Source organism: Cnephaeus nilssonii (assembly GCF_951640355.1).
Source record: "Cnephaeus nilssonii genome assembly, chromosome: 6".
NCBI lineage: Eukaryota > Metazoa > Chordata > Mammalia > Chiroptera > Vespertilionidae > Cnephaeus > Cnephaeus nilssonii.
The window spans coordinates 90,790,868-90,807,028 of NC_137077.1; the positions used below are offsets into that span (position 1 = coordinate 90,790,868).

The following is a 16,161-nucleotide window of genomic DNA, read 5'->3' on the forward strand; positions in this document are numbered from 1 at the left end:
CTGAACTTGCTGCCTCACACAACCACTTCAAAACTACAACTAAAAGACAAAACGGACATCATCCGGAACAACAGGAAGGCTGGCTGAGTGGAAATTCTACAACTAGAAGGAAAGAGGAAAGCACACTGAACTCAGAGGAAGTGCGGAAGTAAAGTGCAGAGGTACGGAGGGGTGAGTGCAGAAAGGGCTGGCAAGTGAGGATGCGATTGTCTTTTTCAATCTAGAGGGAGCCACAAGCTCCCGACTGCTCTGACCTCCAGTTCCGGGTGAGACTCTGAGGACCCAGACTCATACGGGGAGAAACTGGACTGTCTGGCATTGGGCCGGAACACGAGGGCGGCTTTTTCTCAGAGGTCTTTGCAGCGATTACCACGGGACACTGAGACCCGGGGGCATCTTAGGGCAGGGCTGAAGGTCAGCCATTGCTGCTTGCTCCGCCCTGTTGATTCCCTGAGACCCCGCCCCACCCAATTTATAACCCCACCCCAGCTGTGCGCAGAGGCTTTTGCATATGAATGGCCTGGCACTTTGCAATCTAAAATTACCTAACAAACTGCAGCTGGGTCAGAGAGACCCAGAACTTCCAAAAGAAGGCCCAAGACTCCACAGCAGCTTGCATTGCTTCACAGCTGGGCTTCATCTGGGCACCTCCAAACCCCAAACAAAGAAGAGGAATCTGCAGATCTCTCCATAGCTTCTGCTGGGTGGCCTCAGGCAGAGCTAAATTTGCACCTCCTTGGAGATCCAAGAGCCAGTGTACCCAGTGGTCAGAGTGGGACCATCCAGGTTACAACTCCTCAGAACCATAAGGGACATATTCAGGGGGCAGACTCAGTGAGCACCAAAGCCCCACTGAAGCAAGTCTTGCCCCATAAGAGTGTCTCCAGAACAGAAGTTCTCCCATCATAGACACAACTGATCCTCACAGCCAATTGGCCTGGAGGTCATTTCCTCCCAGTGATACCAACAACAATCAAGGCTTAACTACAACAAGACTGTGCACACAACCCACAAAGGGGTGCACCAAGAGAGTCCACCTCAGGTAACTGGGGAGGCTGAGCCAGTGGGCCCTATGGGACACCTAGCACACAAAGCCACTCCATCAATACAGGGAAGCAGCCAAAATGCAGAGACAAAGAAAGAGGTCACAAATGAAAGAAATGGAGGAAAGCAAACTACTGGATATAGAGTTCAAAACCACGATTATAAGGTTTTTCAATAATCTTCGAAAAACCACCGATAAATTTTGTGAGACCCTTGTGAGGATATGAAAAAGGACCAACTAGAAATTAAGCATACACTGACTGAAATAAAGAATAATATACAAAGATCCAACAGCAGACTAGAGGATTGCAAGAATCAAGTCAAAGATTTGAAATACGAAGAAGCTAAAAACACCCAACCAGAAAAGCAAAAAGAAAAAAGAATCCAAAAATATGAAGATAGTGTAAGGAGCCTCTGGGACAACTTCAAGCGTACCAACATCCGAATTATGGGGGTGCCAGAAGAAGAGAGAGAGCAAGATATTGAAAACCTATTTGAAGAAATAATGACAGAAAACTTCCCCCACCTGGTGAAAGAAATAGACTTACAAGTCCAGGAAGCACAGAGAACCCCAAACAAAAGGAATCCAAAGAGGACCACACCAAGACACATCATAATTAAAATGCCAAGAGCAAAAGACAAAGAGAGAATCTTAAAAGCAGCAAGAGAAAAAAAGTTAGTTACCTACAAGGGAGTACCCATACGAATGTCAGCTGATTTCTCAACAGAAACTATGCAGGCCAGAAGGGAGTGGCAAGAAATATTCAAAGTGCTGAATAGCAAGAACCTACAACCAAGATTACTCTACCCAGCAAAGCTATCATTCAGAATTGAAGGGCAGATAAAGAGCTTCACAGATAAGAAAAAGCTAAAGGAGTTCATCACTGCCAAACCATCATTATATGAAATGCTGAAGAGTATTCTGTAAGAAGAGGAAGAAGAAGAAAAAGGTAAAGATAAAAATTATGAACAACAAATACATATCTATCAACAAGTGAATCTAAAACTCAAGTGAATAAAAAACCTGATGAACAGAATAAACTGGTGAATATAATAGAATCAGGGGCATAGAAAAGGAGTGGACTGACAATTCTTGGGGGAAAGGGAGTGTGGGGGGTGCGGGAAGAGACTGGACAAAAATCGTACACCTATGGATGAGGACAGTGGGGGGGGGTAATGTCAGAGGGTGGGGTGGGAACTGGGTGGAGGGGAGTTATGGGAGGAAGAAGAGGAACAACTGTAATAGTTTGAACAATAAAGATTTATTTTTTAAAAAGAAAATACATTTAAACTAATAAATAAGTAAATAAATAAATAAATCCTATCTAATAAAAACATAATATGCAAAATGACCATCACTCCAACACACAAGATGGCCGTCCCCATGTGGTCAAAGATGGCTGCCCCCATGTGGACACAAGATGGCCACCAAAAGATGGCCTGCAGGGGAGGGCAGTTAGGAGGGACCAGTCCTGCAGGGGAGGGCAGTTGGGGGCAACCAGGCCTGCAGGGGAGGGCAGTTAGGGTGACTGGGCCTGCAGGGGAGGGTAGTTGGGGGCAACCAGGCCTATAGGGGAGGGCAGTTGGGGGCAACCAGGCCTTCAGGGGAGGGTAATTGGGGGGGAACAGGCCTGCAGGGGAGGGCAGTTGGGAGGGACCAGGCCTGCAGGGAAGAGCAGTTGTGGGTGATCAGGCCAGCAGGGGAGGGCAGTTAGGGGTGACCGGGCCTGCAGGGGAGGGCAGTTGGGAGGGACCAGTCCTGCAGGGGAGGGCAGTTAGGGGTGACTGGGCCTGCACGGGAGGGCAGTTGGGGGGAACCAGGCCTTCAGGGGAGGGCAGTTGGGGGCAACCAGGCCTTCAGGGGAGGGTAGTTGGGGGGGGGGGACCAGGCCTGCAGGAGAGGGAAGTTGCTATAGGGGAGGGCAGTTGGAGGGACCAGGCCTGCAGAGGAGGGCAGTTAGGGGTGACTGCGCCTGCAAGAGAGGGCAGTTGGGGGCGACCAGGCCTTCAGGGGAGGGTATTTGGGGGGGACCAGGCCTGCAGGGGTAGGCAGTTGAGGGGGGACCAGGTCGGCAGGGGAGGGCAGTTGGGGGGACCAGGCCTGCAGGGGAGGGCAGTTAAGGGTAACCAGGCCTGCAGGGGAGGACAGTTAGGGGCCACCTGGTCGGCAGGGAGGGCAGTTAGGGGCAATTGGGCTGGCAGGGGAGCAGTTAGGTGACAATCAGGCAGGCAGGGGAGTGATTAGGGGGTGATCAGGCTGGGAGGTAGAAGCGGTTAGGGGCAATCAGGCAGGCAGGCAGGCAAGTGAGTGATTGGGAGCCAGCAGTCCTGGATTGTGAGAGGGATGTCCAACTGCCCGTTTAGGCCGGATCCCACTAGGATTGGGCCTAAACGGGCAGTCGAACATCCCTCGAGGGGTCCCAGATTGGAGAGTGTGCAGGCTGGGCTGAGAGTCACCTCTGCCCCCATGCACAAATTTTGTGCACCGGGCCTCTAGTAAGGCTATAACAAGTGATGAGGAAGGCACAGAATTAGAAGATCTAAAGTGATTGCTTTCCTTTTCTGAATTTCTTTGGAATTCACTTTTTGGACCAGAAGTTCAGCCTTTAAAGTGTCAGATTTGTTTTTCTGTGGGATATATTTTCTCCTCAACTAATGTGGCATGTTCTGATTTACATCTCTCCTAGTTTCCACATGATAGATACTTCAAGGGTTTGGCTGATTGAAGTGATTGCATATGTCCTCTCGGGGGGATGGGGGGTAGTCTTGAGGCCTATTTCCATGACAAAATCCTGAAAGTGACTCAGCCTTATATCCAGTCATGCAGATTGGTATCCCCATTGAGAGAGAGACTCTATTTACAGGGACCCTGGTCACCTCCCACCTGCCTCAGCTAAGCTTGTGCATACTGGCTGCTTCTGCCTTGGTCTTTTGGAGAGAAAAAGCATGGGAAGTGCACACCGCTGTGGTTTGGAATATCACAGAGACATTTCTCTAGGGCTGTTTATTATTAGAGAATTGTCCTTCAGGTTCACCTTTTGCTAAACAACTACACTGAAAATTCTGAGGAATGTTCACTCCAAGTGCTGCCTTCATCTTCAAACATTACTGAGTGCCAAATGGGCCTCGTGCTATGAAGAGGAGCAGAGTTTGCCACCCCCAAATATGCTACTCCGGGATACTGATTCTTTTAGGCTGGTTACTTTTAGGAAAGAGCACACCTGGGAAAAGTCTGAAAACCAAGTAAAAGTTATCCCTTGTAAAAGGACATTTACATTTATGAAGGAAATCTCCATTTGTAATGGTGTCCCCTTCACTGTACCAGGCCTGCCCTCACTATCACGGGAGAAGGCATGGTCTTACATCTACTTAACAGTCTTACCCTTGCATACTGTGCTTGTCCTGGTAACCTCCCTTAACTGACTCTCCACCCCCAACATCTTTGTCTTTAGCTGAAGGTGACAATTAAAAGGCGGTGGCTTCCACCATTTTGGTTACTCAGCTTTCCTGGGTGTCTCCCATGTATACAAAAGGTATACAGATTATTAAACTTTAATGTCTTTTCTCCTGCTAATCTGTCATGTGTTAATTTGATTAGCTCAGCCAGAAGAACGTAAAGGGTAGAGAATAATTTTTTCTCCCAGACATGCTACATATTGAGGATGCAAAGTTCCCACTTTTGAAGCCTCACAGTGAAGTTGGGGGAACAAGATTTACACTAAAAAGTGAGTCTGAAAAAGAAAGTGAGTCTGTACACATCACTGGGTGGGGCCACTGTAAATTCTTCTAAAGCTCCAAGGAGGGTGGAATTGCTCAGGACTGGGCTGGTCCAACAAAGCTTCATAGAACCCAAAATGGAACGTGAAGAAAGCGTCAAACCTGACCAACTAGAAAAGAAAATGTGTTGGAAGGCAGTGAATAAGCTCATATAGCTGAGGCAGGTTTCAGATGGTCACTAAATTGTAAAAGGTTTTGGAAGACCTTGAATTCAGATTTACAGTTTGTGTTTTATTTATTTTTATGTATTTTTTTTTATTGATTTAAGAGAGGAAGGGAGAGGGAGAGAGAGATAGAAACATTCATGATGAGAGAGAATCAATGATCAGCTGCCTCCTGCACACTCCACACTGGGGATCTAGCCAGCGAGCCAGGAAGCCAGCAACCCGGGCATGTGCCCTGAGCGGGAATCAAACCATGACCTCCTGGTTCATAGGTCGATGCTCAACACTGAGCCACATCAGCCCTTTCCTAAGGATTTTAAGGGTGGAGATTTTAGGGGAGGTCCCAAGGGGAAGATCTCAATAGAATATTCAGCAGTTTTTCAGGTGTGTCCTTTCTGGGTTGTGGTCTCCACTAATTGATTGCCCGGCACCAGGGTAGGGGGTCATTGTTTAATGCAGCTGGTCCTGACATCAGCTGGGGCTGGTTTTGGAGGTGAAATACAACTGAGGACTAGATGTTATCTCTAGGGAGGAAAAGTCAGGGGGTCCAAACGCATGACCAGCAATAAGCTAGGGGAAGAAAAGTTACCCTGGGGATGAGGTCCCACCCTACAATTGATGGTCCGTTGCTAGGTACCTGGGGCTTTCCATTCTGGTGACCTTCTGTACCTGGCCCACTGTCCTTGCTCTGCTCATGTATAACTGCCTACAACATATGGATGTGTAAGATAATTTTATAAGGACTATTTGGTAAGTGGCTCAGTTGGTTAGAGTGTCATGTCATGCACCAAAAGATTGTGGGTTCAATTCCCAGTCAGGGCACATACCTAGGTTGCAGGTTTGATCCCTGGTCATGGAGCATATGAGATCTCTTTCTCAGCATATCCTCTGGTGAGGATTGAAATGAAGAAGAGGAAGAGGAAGAGGAAGAAGAAGAAGAAGAAGAAGAAGGAGGAGGAGGAGGAGGAGGAGGAGGAGGAGGAGGAGGAGGAGGAGGAGGAGGAAGAGGAGGAGAAGGAGAAGGAGGAGAAGAAGAAAAAGGAGAGGAAGAAGAAGGAGAAGGAGGAGGAGGGGGAGGAGGAGAAGGAGAAGGAGAAGAAGAAGAAGAAGAAGAAGAAGAAGAAGAAGAAGAAGAAGAAGAAGAAGGGAAAGAAAGAAAGAAAGAAAGAAAGAAAGAAAGAAAGAAAGAAAGAAAGAAAGAAAGAAAGAAAGAAACTATCTGGTAGTAGTGAAAGAAACTATCTGGTAGTAGTGGAGAGGATGGCTGGGGTGGGGGAGGGAGCCTGGAGCCCAGGGAGCTAGTTGAGGAAAAATTACAATAGTCCAGTGGAGACAATTGGACTATTGAACATCCAACTAAGGTGGTAGCAGAGAGAAGGGAAAACAGAGCACTATATTCTGTGAACTTGTCTTGAAACAGTATTTGCATGTTACTAATTTGATTTTAAAGTATCTGGAACACTTTTGTACCTCCACTTTCTCCATTGTCTGCTGATCCTTTTCTGCAGGAGTAATAGAGGAAAATAAAACTGCATTATTATCTGCTGAATTGCCTGAGGCAATGGTTGGCAAACTCATTAGTCAACAGAGCCAAATATCAATAGTACAACGATTGAAATTTCTTTTGAGAGCCAATTTTTTTAAACTTAAACTTCTTCTAACGCCACTTCTTCAAAATAGACTCGCCCAGGCCGTGGTATTTTGTGGAAGAGCCACACTCAAGGGGCCAAAGAGCCGCATGTGGCTCGCGAGCTGCAGTTTGCCAACCACGGGCCTGAGGCAATTCACTCTGCTCCTTGGACCTTAATGATCTCATTTAAATTAGATAATGTTTTACCTGACTGAAGGCAGAGAGCTGGAATACTACAGAATGTCTTGATGATCTTTTGGACTTGAGTGAGTTTCTTTTTCTTTTTAAATTTTAATATATCTTTTTATTGATTTCAGAGAGGAAGGGAGAGGAGAGAGAGAAACATCAATGATGAGAGAGAATCATTGATTGGCTGCTTCCTGCATGCCCCTTACTGGGGATGGAGCTCGCAACCGGTGCATGTGCCCTTGACGGAATCCAACCTGGGACCCTTCAGTCCGCAGGCCTATGCTCTATCCACTAAGCCAAAACCAGCTAGGGCTATTTTTAATTATTTTTCAGAACCCTCCAACATCTACTCTTCCCCAACAGCTATTTCATCCTGGTCTGGGAAGTTACCTGGGGCTCTCTGGGGGCCATATAACTTCCCAGTGCCTCCTAGAGTTGTGGTTGAGGCTGGGAAGGAAGCCTCTTCAAATCCGACCTGGAAGAGGAAACTATGGCTGAATTAAGTGACCACTGCATCCCAATGAATATGATGTCTACTCTGGTCACCTAAAGTAGGGAATAGGGTCGGTGTAGGCCACGAAAGGCCCTGATGCCAAAATCTCAGGCGTCACCCCAACACGAGTCCCCACCAGCACCTGGCATCTACCCAGCTTCACTTCTGCTTGGGGAGCAACACCATCCAGTGCCAGGGAGGTATCTGCTTCCCTCAGTCATGCCCAGTCCGATCGTAACTCGCCCCACCTACACCCCACCCAACTCTAGTCAGCAGGGACGCCAGTCACCAGCCCCTGGACACACCTCCCGTTGCCTCTGGAAAGCCAGAGGGACTTTTTCCCTTTCCCAGGGCTCCTCGGGGGCGGGGCCCACCTGTGTCCTGGGGGCGGGACCGGGGCGGGGGCGGGACAGGTGGGTGAGTCGCGGCGGCCGGGCCGCAGAGAAAGCCCGAGCGGGAGGGGGAGAGAGGAGGGGCGGGTTGGCGCGCACCTAGGGAACCTCCGGGTGGGCAGCGTGCGCGAGCCAGCGAGCGAGTGGGTCGGGAGGGAGGCAGCGCGCCTGCGACGGGAGAGGCGTGGAGAGGAGAGCCGGGCGCGGAGGACACCAGGGGAGGAGGAGCGGCTCCTGGAGAGACCTGGCGCCCGCGCAGCTGACCGACCCCTGGCGCGCTGAGCAGGAGCCCGCGCCCCGCTGGAGCGCGGCCGGGGGAGGCAGCCTCGGCTCGGCCCCGAGACGCTGGGCTGGGGCTGGGACCCCGCGCGCTCGGGGCGCTGGGCCCGGCCGGGGGCTGGGGCTGGCGGCGGCCGCCGGGGCGCCACGCCATGGGGAGTCGCCGCGCCGCGCTACTCCTGCTGCTCCTGCGCTCCGTCAAGCTGCTGCGGCGGCGCTTCCGGCTGCTGCTGGTGCTCGCCGTGGTGTCCGTGGGGCTCTGGACTCTGTATTTGGAACTGGTGGCGTCGGCCCAGGTCGGCGGGAACCCCCTGAACCGGAGTAAGTAGCATCAGGCGGGGGCGGGGGCGGGGGCGGGGGCGGGAGAGGACGCGGAGGTGGGAAGGGGTAGTTCCGCTGGCTCCGGCACTGGGGAGACCCGCCTCATCCTCAGACCCGGTTTTGAACTCGTTTTTGCCTCCAGGTGCTCGGCGCCGCCCCGCTGCCTACTCGGGGAGGGAGAGCCGAGCCCGGGCCTGGCCGCCGGGCTACAGAGGGTCGGGGCATCCTCGAGGCTGCTTGCTTCTCCCATCACAGGGCGACGGTGAGAGAGGCTCCCCGCGGAAATGCTGGCTGAGTCTTAGGGTGCTTCCAGCGGCCCAGGCTTGCAGCTCCCCATGGGGAGACCCCCGCGGTCCACGCGCGGGCTGTAGATTGGTGTCTGGGATGCCCTCGGCCGCCCTCCCCAAGGCCGCGCGCTCTAATCTGCGCGGCCCAAACTTTGCTCACCGCCTGCTCTAGGGCTCTCTCCATTTCGCCTCCTGGTGCGTTTCCTGCGGTTCTTTATTTTAACAATGCCTCTTAGAGCTACCTCTCCTTCTCCCTTCCCAGATGCCAAGCCACTCCTCCTAGACCTAGCTCCTTTCCTCTGCCTCCTAGTCTCCCACCTTCTCACGGAGCCGTCCCCTCGCCTAGTCATGGCCATCCCTGCAGCTGGGTATTTGAAACGAAGCCCTCCTTGGGAACTCTGCCGAATTTATCAAACTCCTCAGACCTTGCTCACGGAAACAATGGACAGCACAATAGTTCAATTAATGCCTTTCACTTATCTAAAGCTACCTTTTCTGTGCCTCGGTTTCCTCCTAGGACAATAGAGGGGAAATGGTCTCTCTCTCTTTTTACAGTAGACTTGGTTATCTGAGGGGACTTTCAGTTTTCTATTGCTGGAACTAACAGGTAAAACTCTGAACGTGTCAGGGACTGTAAAAGGTCAACGAAATAGCTGGAAGGAGTGGAGAGACTCGGGAATCGACCAGGTTCCCTTCCAAGGCGCAGGGGACAGAGGCTCAGGGTTCTAGCACATTTCCCCCATCACTGCCCTTTCCCGGCTCAGGAACTGAAGGAATGCCTGATGAAATTACTGGTGAGAAGATTCTCTGACAGGTCCTTGCGTCAGCTTCTTTGCCCAGAGTTGGGTGTGGTGCTTTGTCTTCTGTAGCCAAAAGAAGGAATCCCTAGCTCAGTAATTGGGCTGGTTCAGGGTAGATATGTTTATGGTGGAACCTCTCTCTCACTGTATGGCAGCTGAAATAATTCTGGTTGTGAGTTGGGAGACAGGTTCCAGTTCTGGTTTTGTCACTAACTAGTTGGGGACTCGAGGAAAAAATGGCAAGTTCTCAGGTAGAGGGAGGAAGTTGGACCAAATGATCTCCAAGGTTTCTTTCAGCCTGATCATTGAGGTTATGTGATCTCCCCTTGGTTATTTCCAGGCCAGAGAGATCCACACTTCATGAGGAAGGCAGTTCCACAGCTCTAGGAGGAGAGTGCTTCCTTCTGATGACCCCAATCTGCCTTCCCATAGCTAGTTCTTCCCTCCCCTGAGCCTTGTTTTCCCCTCTAATAGACAGTGAGTCTACCCTTCCATACCCTTCATAGTGCCAAGCGCATGAGCCCAGCTGGAGTGAGTGCAGGTGGGAGGCCCTGGGAGGGATCTCCCTTCTTTTCTCCCTGGGACAGGACACCTCTTCTCAATTTTATTAATGTGTTGGCCAGTGGGATCCTCTGCACAATTAAAAACAGAGGAAGGCAGTTATTTCATGACCCTGAAATCAGTGACCTCCCTTCTTCCTCCCCCTCCTCCAGCACATACCTTTGCCTCAAATGTGCTTTCTCCTCAGAGGCCAGAAGCAGCTGCCATAATCAGAATCTCACACTCTATCTCCTGTTGGCTGTCTCATCCTCAGCTATCAATTCCTGGGTCTGTTTGGTTTCCCTTCTAGTTGAATCTGACTCTGACTGGGTTTCCTTATTCCTTGTTTCCTTTTCCAAACTGACTCTTCTCCAGAAAAATGTTCCCAGCTTCCTATTCCAGAATTGGCTTTCTGTTTCCTTAACCATCATTTTTTTAAAATCCTTACTTGAGATATTTTTTCCATTGATTTTTAGAGAGTGTAAGGGAGGTTGGAGAAGAGAGAGAGAGAGAGAGAGAGAGAGAGAAACATTGGTGTGAGAGAGACACATCAATTGGTTGCCTTCCACATACACCCCAACTGGGGCTGGGGATTGAACCTGCAACTGAGGCACGTGTGTGCCCTTGACCAGGACCCTTTGGTTCCTGGGCTGATGCTCTAACCACTGATCAAATTTGCCAGGGCTCCTTAACCATCATTTTTAAGGAGAGTCCAAGCCTGGACACTGATGGATCACTTAGAACCCTGAAACCCATCTGCTCTACAGGGTGGCTTTTCACCCTGGCCATCCCATTGTGTTCTACTTTTGTCATTTGGAATGAGATTTAGACAGTGGTTGTGGTTTCTGGCTCCTTGTCTTCCATCCTCTTTTGTTTGTAAGAAGCCCAGACATCTTGTATCAAAGTCCTCCTCTCCTTACAGGTCTTACTCCCAGCTCAGAGCTATTCCTTTGAAGGGGGAGCAGCGGGGGAAGGATTAGGAAGTAGAGAGGTAGGAAGGGGTGGCTAGCATTCCCTCTACACTCTGGCCAATCCATTGCAACCAGGGTAGTAAAACGTCCCCTCCCAGGACGATACCCGTGGCCTTGACCACAGCAACTGGAGTCCCATTTGGCTCTGCTCCTCAGCAAGCCACCCTGCCTCCTCCCTCTAGCAGTACCTCCCTGCCAGCTCACTCCACCACCAGCTTTCCTGTCATCTGTAAGGCCACCCTTCATTAAAGAACCTTTCATTTGCCTGTCCCTGTGTGACTGGTACATCAGTCTGATGCTGGGAGAAGTATATGGAGAGATGGCAGTCACAAACTCTAGGGTGGTAAAGTAATGACAGGGGAGCAGGCTTCCTGCTTCATCTTTATGGAAATAGCTCAGTAGTTTAAGATATGGATGATGTGCAATTTCGGCTTCACATGTAAAAAAAGATATAACCACAATTGGAGTAACTTCAGAGAAAAGCAACCAAAATCATTAACGGATAGAAAATGGGTACCTTGGACAAAATAATTAGAGCTGTTCACTCACTCATTTAAACAAATATTTATTTAGCACATACCTTGAGCAAGGCATTGTAGTATATCACTTAGATATAATGATAACTAAGGTTGTGGTTTCTGCGCTCTCAATAGCATTCTCTAGGGGTTTGGGTGCACATATAAAAATAATTATAATATGAAACAGTCATTAAGTTTTACAAGTGTAGACTCTAGATGTTGCTGTGGCACTTCTGGTACTGGAACACAGCTCTTTCAATAATTTCATGGAAATGGTGACATTTCAGGAGATATTGAGGAGTTTGTACGGTTTTAATGGACACAGAAAGAGAAGGCTGTTCCAGTCAGAAAGAGCACTGTAAACAAAGACCCAGAGGGAAGGGAAAATTGGGTTTGGGAGTGTCGAGCAGAGGGTCTGAAGGAGATTATGGAATGGTGCTGTATTATGAAAGACTTTGAATATCAACCTTAAAGAATGGCCCTTACAGATAACAGCAGGTGAAGTTTTAGAATAGGTTAGCCATGTAGAGTGGAACAGGCAAGGGTAGTAGTAAAATAAGTTAACAGTACTTTGGTAGGGACGATGGTGCCTGAACAGGGTACTGAAGGTCCCTTGCTGAGGCTGGCATTAGCCCGTTAGCTGCTGGGTCATAAAGCTTTCCTAGGGACAGGTCAAGGTGGTAGTGGGGCATTCAGAAGGCCTGGGGCAGTCACTGTATCCCAACATGTTCATAAGTGTTTCAGTAACTGGTACAGCTGTACCAGTGTATACCGGCTGAAAAGCAGCCCTGGGAGCAGACGATTATTGGAAGTTAAAGACTCTCCATTCTGGCAGGTTTTAACAAGTTATACCCATTTGTTCAGATTGAGTTAGCTAAGTCCTGCCTGAGGGGAGAGGTCTGGACTAAAATGGTTTCTAGGTTCTTTGCTCTATAATTGACCTGCTGGGACCAACTTGGTGCTCGAGCCAAGAGATCGTGTTTGGGCACCGAGCCAGGGCTGAATGACCCCATGCCCCAGCTTCTTTCTAGATCTCCCAAGGCTGGGTCTGGGGTATCCCCATCTAAGTGCCAGGTTTACCTGCTGAACCCCACAGTGTTCTCAGGCTGAGGAATGAATCAGTGTTCACTGTCCTAAATCTATAATACACTTCTCTGGTTGGCTCTTGTGATGTCTAATTGACTTTGAGTGGGCTGGGGAGCCACACCCACAGATGTCAGGCAGACACTTCAGCTCTGGGGTCACCACAGCCATTCCTATTTGGAAAGGATACAAACCCAGTAACAGAGGTAACTTGGGGCAAAACAGTAATCTGAGATGCAGGCAGGGAGAGAGGGAGAAACAAATGAGACAGATGTGTGGGCAGAGCAGGGATGGTGTGGCTTAGAGTTAAAACTCAGAGCACAGGGAGTGGAGAAAGGAAGGCTCCATGTGTGCCTTCTGACCTAGGACCCTGTCTCTCTCTGTCCTGGTTGGGCCGGTCCTCTTTCCTGTGCGTGGAACCTCTGGCTCCTGTTCCTGTGCCTTACTTACCTGTTAGGCTGCCATTCTGGTCACCCAGCTGTTGCGTGTAACTTCAAGTCAGTATTCAAATCTAGCCACATCCTAGGCACTCAAATAAATACTTTCTGCTTATAAATGCTAAGCTCAGAATTTCTGAGCACCTGGCAGTTTAGTTTCCACCGGCAGATACTTCAGCAGTCACCGATCTAAGAATAGAACCTAGGAATTACTGTTCCTGGGACCATAATACATATAAACAATAACCTTTAAACACAAATGCAAAGGATAAAAATTAAGCCATCAATGCTTTTTTGTTATAAATGTTTTCTTCGGATCGACCACTTTGTACCAGGGACGCAGTGTGTGACGACAGGAGCCCTTCCCCAGACATGGTGTCTCCTTTCCCTGGTCTCTTTAGTCCCTGTCCCCCAGGATTGTAGCCACAGAGCTGCTCTCTCTATCCTGCCCACCACCCAGGGCCCCTCAGTCTGAGGTGAGGCCCCATTCACCTGCTGGTGGTGCTGGGCTGCTTACTGCTCCCTGTGCTGAGAGTTACTCAGGAGCCCTGTGTGGTTATAATTGCTTCGCAGCACAAGGTCTTTGAAGCAACCACTTCTGTGCTGGTTTTAGGAGTGGCGGGTAGTTGCACTGCAGTAATTTTCCAGGCCACGGAGCCTGGTTTTGCCCCCGAGTGCCGAGCTTTATGGAGCAGCGCAGCGCAGTCGCCATAGCAGAGTTTGCTTTGGAATGGGGCCTAGAGGCTGTTCTTGGAGTTAGCCGCTCACTGTCTAGTTTTCTACAAAGTTCCACCAGTCTCAAAATCTACCCTTTTATTTTCCATGAGCACTTTTCCTTATATTCAAGGGTAATGAGGTTTAAACTAGGCCAACCATACATTTTGCACTTTCAGACAATCCTCCTTTGACCCTGCGATCCACAATTAATATATTTATATGTTATGTGATATAAGCAAATAAGCAAAACACTGTTGGAAGAGGGGAAAATAGTTTGGGCTGAATATGTTATATATTCTGAGCAAAGCATGGTGGATAGATCTTTAAATTTTTACAGACTCTTAGGTTCTAACAAGTGCGGCTTTTAGTGTTTGAAGTATCCACAAGACAAGAGAGAATGAATATTATTTTTACCTTGTGATTTTTAGTATATAATTTATTTTTTTATGCTAAAGTTCTTTTTTTTTTAATTTCTTAACTACTAACCAACTTTTTAGAAAAGGGGGCAAATTGTCCTATGGTCCCTGGTGTGTGTGTGTGTGTGTGTGTGTGTGTGTGTATTGCTGTTGTTTTAAACTTTTCATTGTAGTACCTTATATGTACAGAAAAGTGCACATATAAGTGTACAGCTTGATGAATTTCCACAAAGTGAGCATACCTGTGTAATAAGCACCCCAGTGAAGAAACAGAACATTACCAGCCCCCCAGTAGCCCACTGTGGGCTTCCTTTCAGTCACTACCATAACTTAGGAAGTGGCAAAGGAAGACCAAGGACGTAAATGCTATGAGATACAGCCCTGTGAAATGCTCCATTAGAGCTGCTGCAAGGACAGGATTGAGAAACATTGCTTATCCTGTGTATGAGAAATATTAGAAATAGCTAGCTTCTCTTGAGCAATCTATTTGTTTTAATTTTTATTGGCTATGTAAGTTGTAAAACCACTCAGGCGTCTCCCCTTTTGTTTTTGTTTTTTGTTAATCCTCACCCAAGTATATTTTTTCCATTGATTTTTAGAGAGCATGGAAGGGAGGAGTGAGGGTGGGGAGAAAGAGAGGGAGAGAGAGAGACATTGATTGGTTGCCTCCTGCATGTGCTCCAACGAGGGCCGGGGATTGAATCTGCAACCCAGGTATGTGACCTTGACCAGGAATCGAACCCACAACCCTTCAGTGTGTGGGTCGATGCTTCTCCCTTTGTGTTGGTCATTAGAAAGCTTCAGAATTCAATTTATGGTTCATCTGGGGAAAAGATTTTATATTTTGGTATCAATTTTATCCCTATACCTTTATTTTTTGTTTCCCCCACAACTACTTCTAGTTTATGTTCCTTTATATTCTCTGTCCTTGTAAGCCACTTTAATTTTTTTTTAACCAAACCATGGCACAAAATAAATCAAAAGTGCTATTATTTACATAAAAGTATGAAGGAGATATTAACACTCATCTATATCCCACTACTCTGACCAGAGATTGAGGGGGGAAAAAAAAAAGTATAATAAGCAGTAATAACCAGGAATACCTTAAACAAGAATTGCACATTAAAAAAACAAAAAAGCTCAAAAATTATTTTTTTTGTGTGTGTCTTAAGTTTATTTAGAAATTGAAAAATTTGAATGACATTAAAAAATAAATTCCCACCTTCTGAATATGAAAAGAATATCAAAAACTTGGAATTTACTGACAGATGTTGGGGCCTGAGCCACCTTTATTTTAAGCAATGACATAAATACAAAGAAAATTCAGTAATCCTTGGGGCACCGCTGACATTACTGATGAAACAACCCAGGCAACTTGCCAGGAAGGCCAGGAAGCTCAAGCTTGTCCTGTGGGCCCTACATTCCCCCCAGACTCACGCTGACACTGTGAGCATGAAGGTCTGTGGCCACTGCCCAACCTGTGGCTTATAGTCCCTTTACTAACGGATGAGAAAATAAGCCCAAGGAAGAACTATTACCTGCCTCCTCTACCCATTTCTTTTAAACTGTTTTGTGGTGTGGAAAAGAGGCTATGCTTTTGTCCCACTCTAGCTGTTAGAATTGTGCTTAATGGTGTCAGGACCTGGGAGGAGGGCCCAAGGATGGGAAAAGGAGAAAGAAAGGCCGGATGGGAATGTAGAAATGACATACCAGGCAACCAAGGATTATATATATATATATATATATATATATATATATGCCCAAGAAATTGAGTGATGTGTATTTTTCAATTTTTATTTACTTTGCAAATCTTGAATGAATGCAGAGGTGATTCATAATGAAGTAAAATGTTTGTGGAGCATTTACTTTTTTAATGGGGAACTAAGTGGGCTAAAAAGTATTGATGATTCCTGGAAAAAATTAAGGAATTTGAAGACAGGGCATGGTTCAAATCCAAGTTCTACTACTCACCAGTTGCAAGACCTTGTATAAGGTACTTCTTCCTTTTTAAGCCTCAAGTGCTTCATCTGGGTAACAGGGTTATAATGTCCTCTCTATAGAGCCTTTCTTATAACTAAACTAGTGGCCTGGTGCACGAAATTC

General features: G+C 47.9%; 1 protein-coding gene across 1 annotated transcript in view; it reads left to right on the top strand.

Moving 5' to 3' along the window:
* Positions 1 to 8,120: 8,120 nt before the first annotated feature.
* B4GALNT3 (beta-1,4-N-acetyl-galactosaminyltransferase 3) overlaps positions 8,121 to 16,161 on the top strand; it is a gene marked incomplete at both ends in the record, with an annotated part of 86,460 nt that continues 78,419 nt past the window's right edge. Inside the window, one exon of the mRNA XM_079775970.1 lies at positions 8,121 to 8,289. Within this exon, the coding sequence (XP_079632096.1) occupies positions 8,121 to 8,289 (169 nt within the window). The remainder of the gene's footprint in view (positions 8,290 to 16,161) is intronic.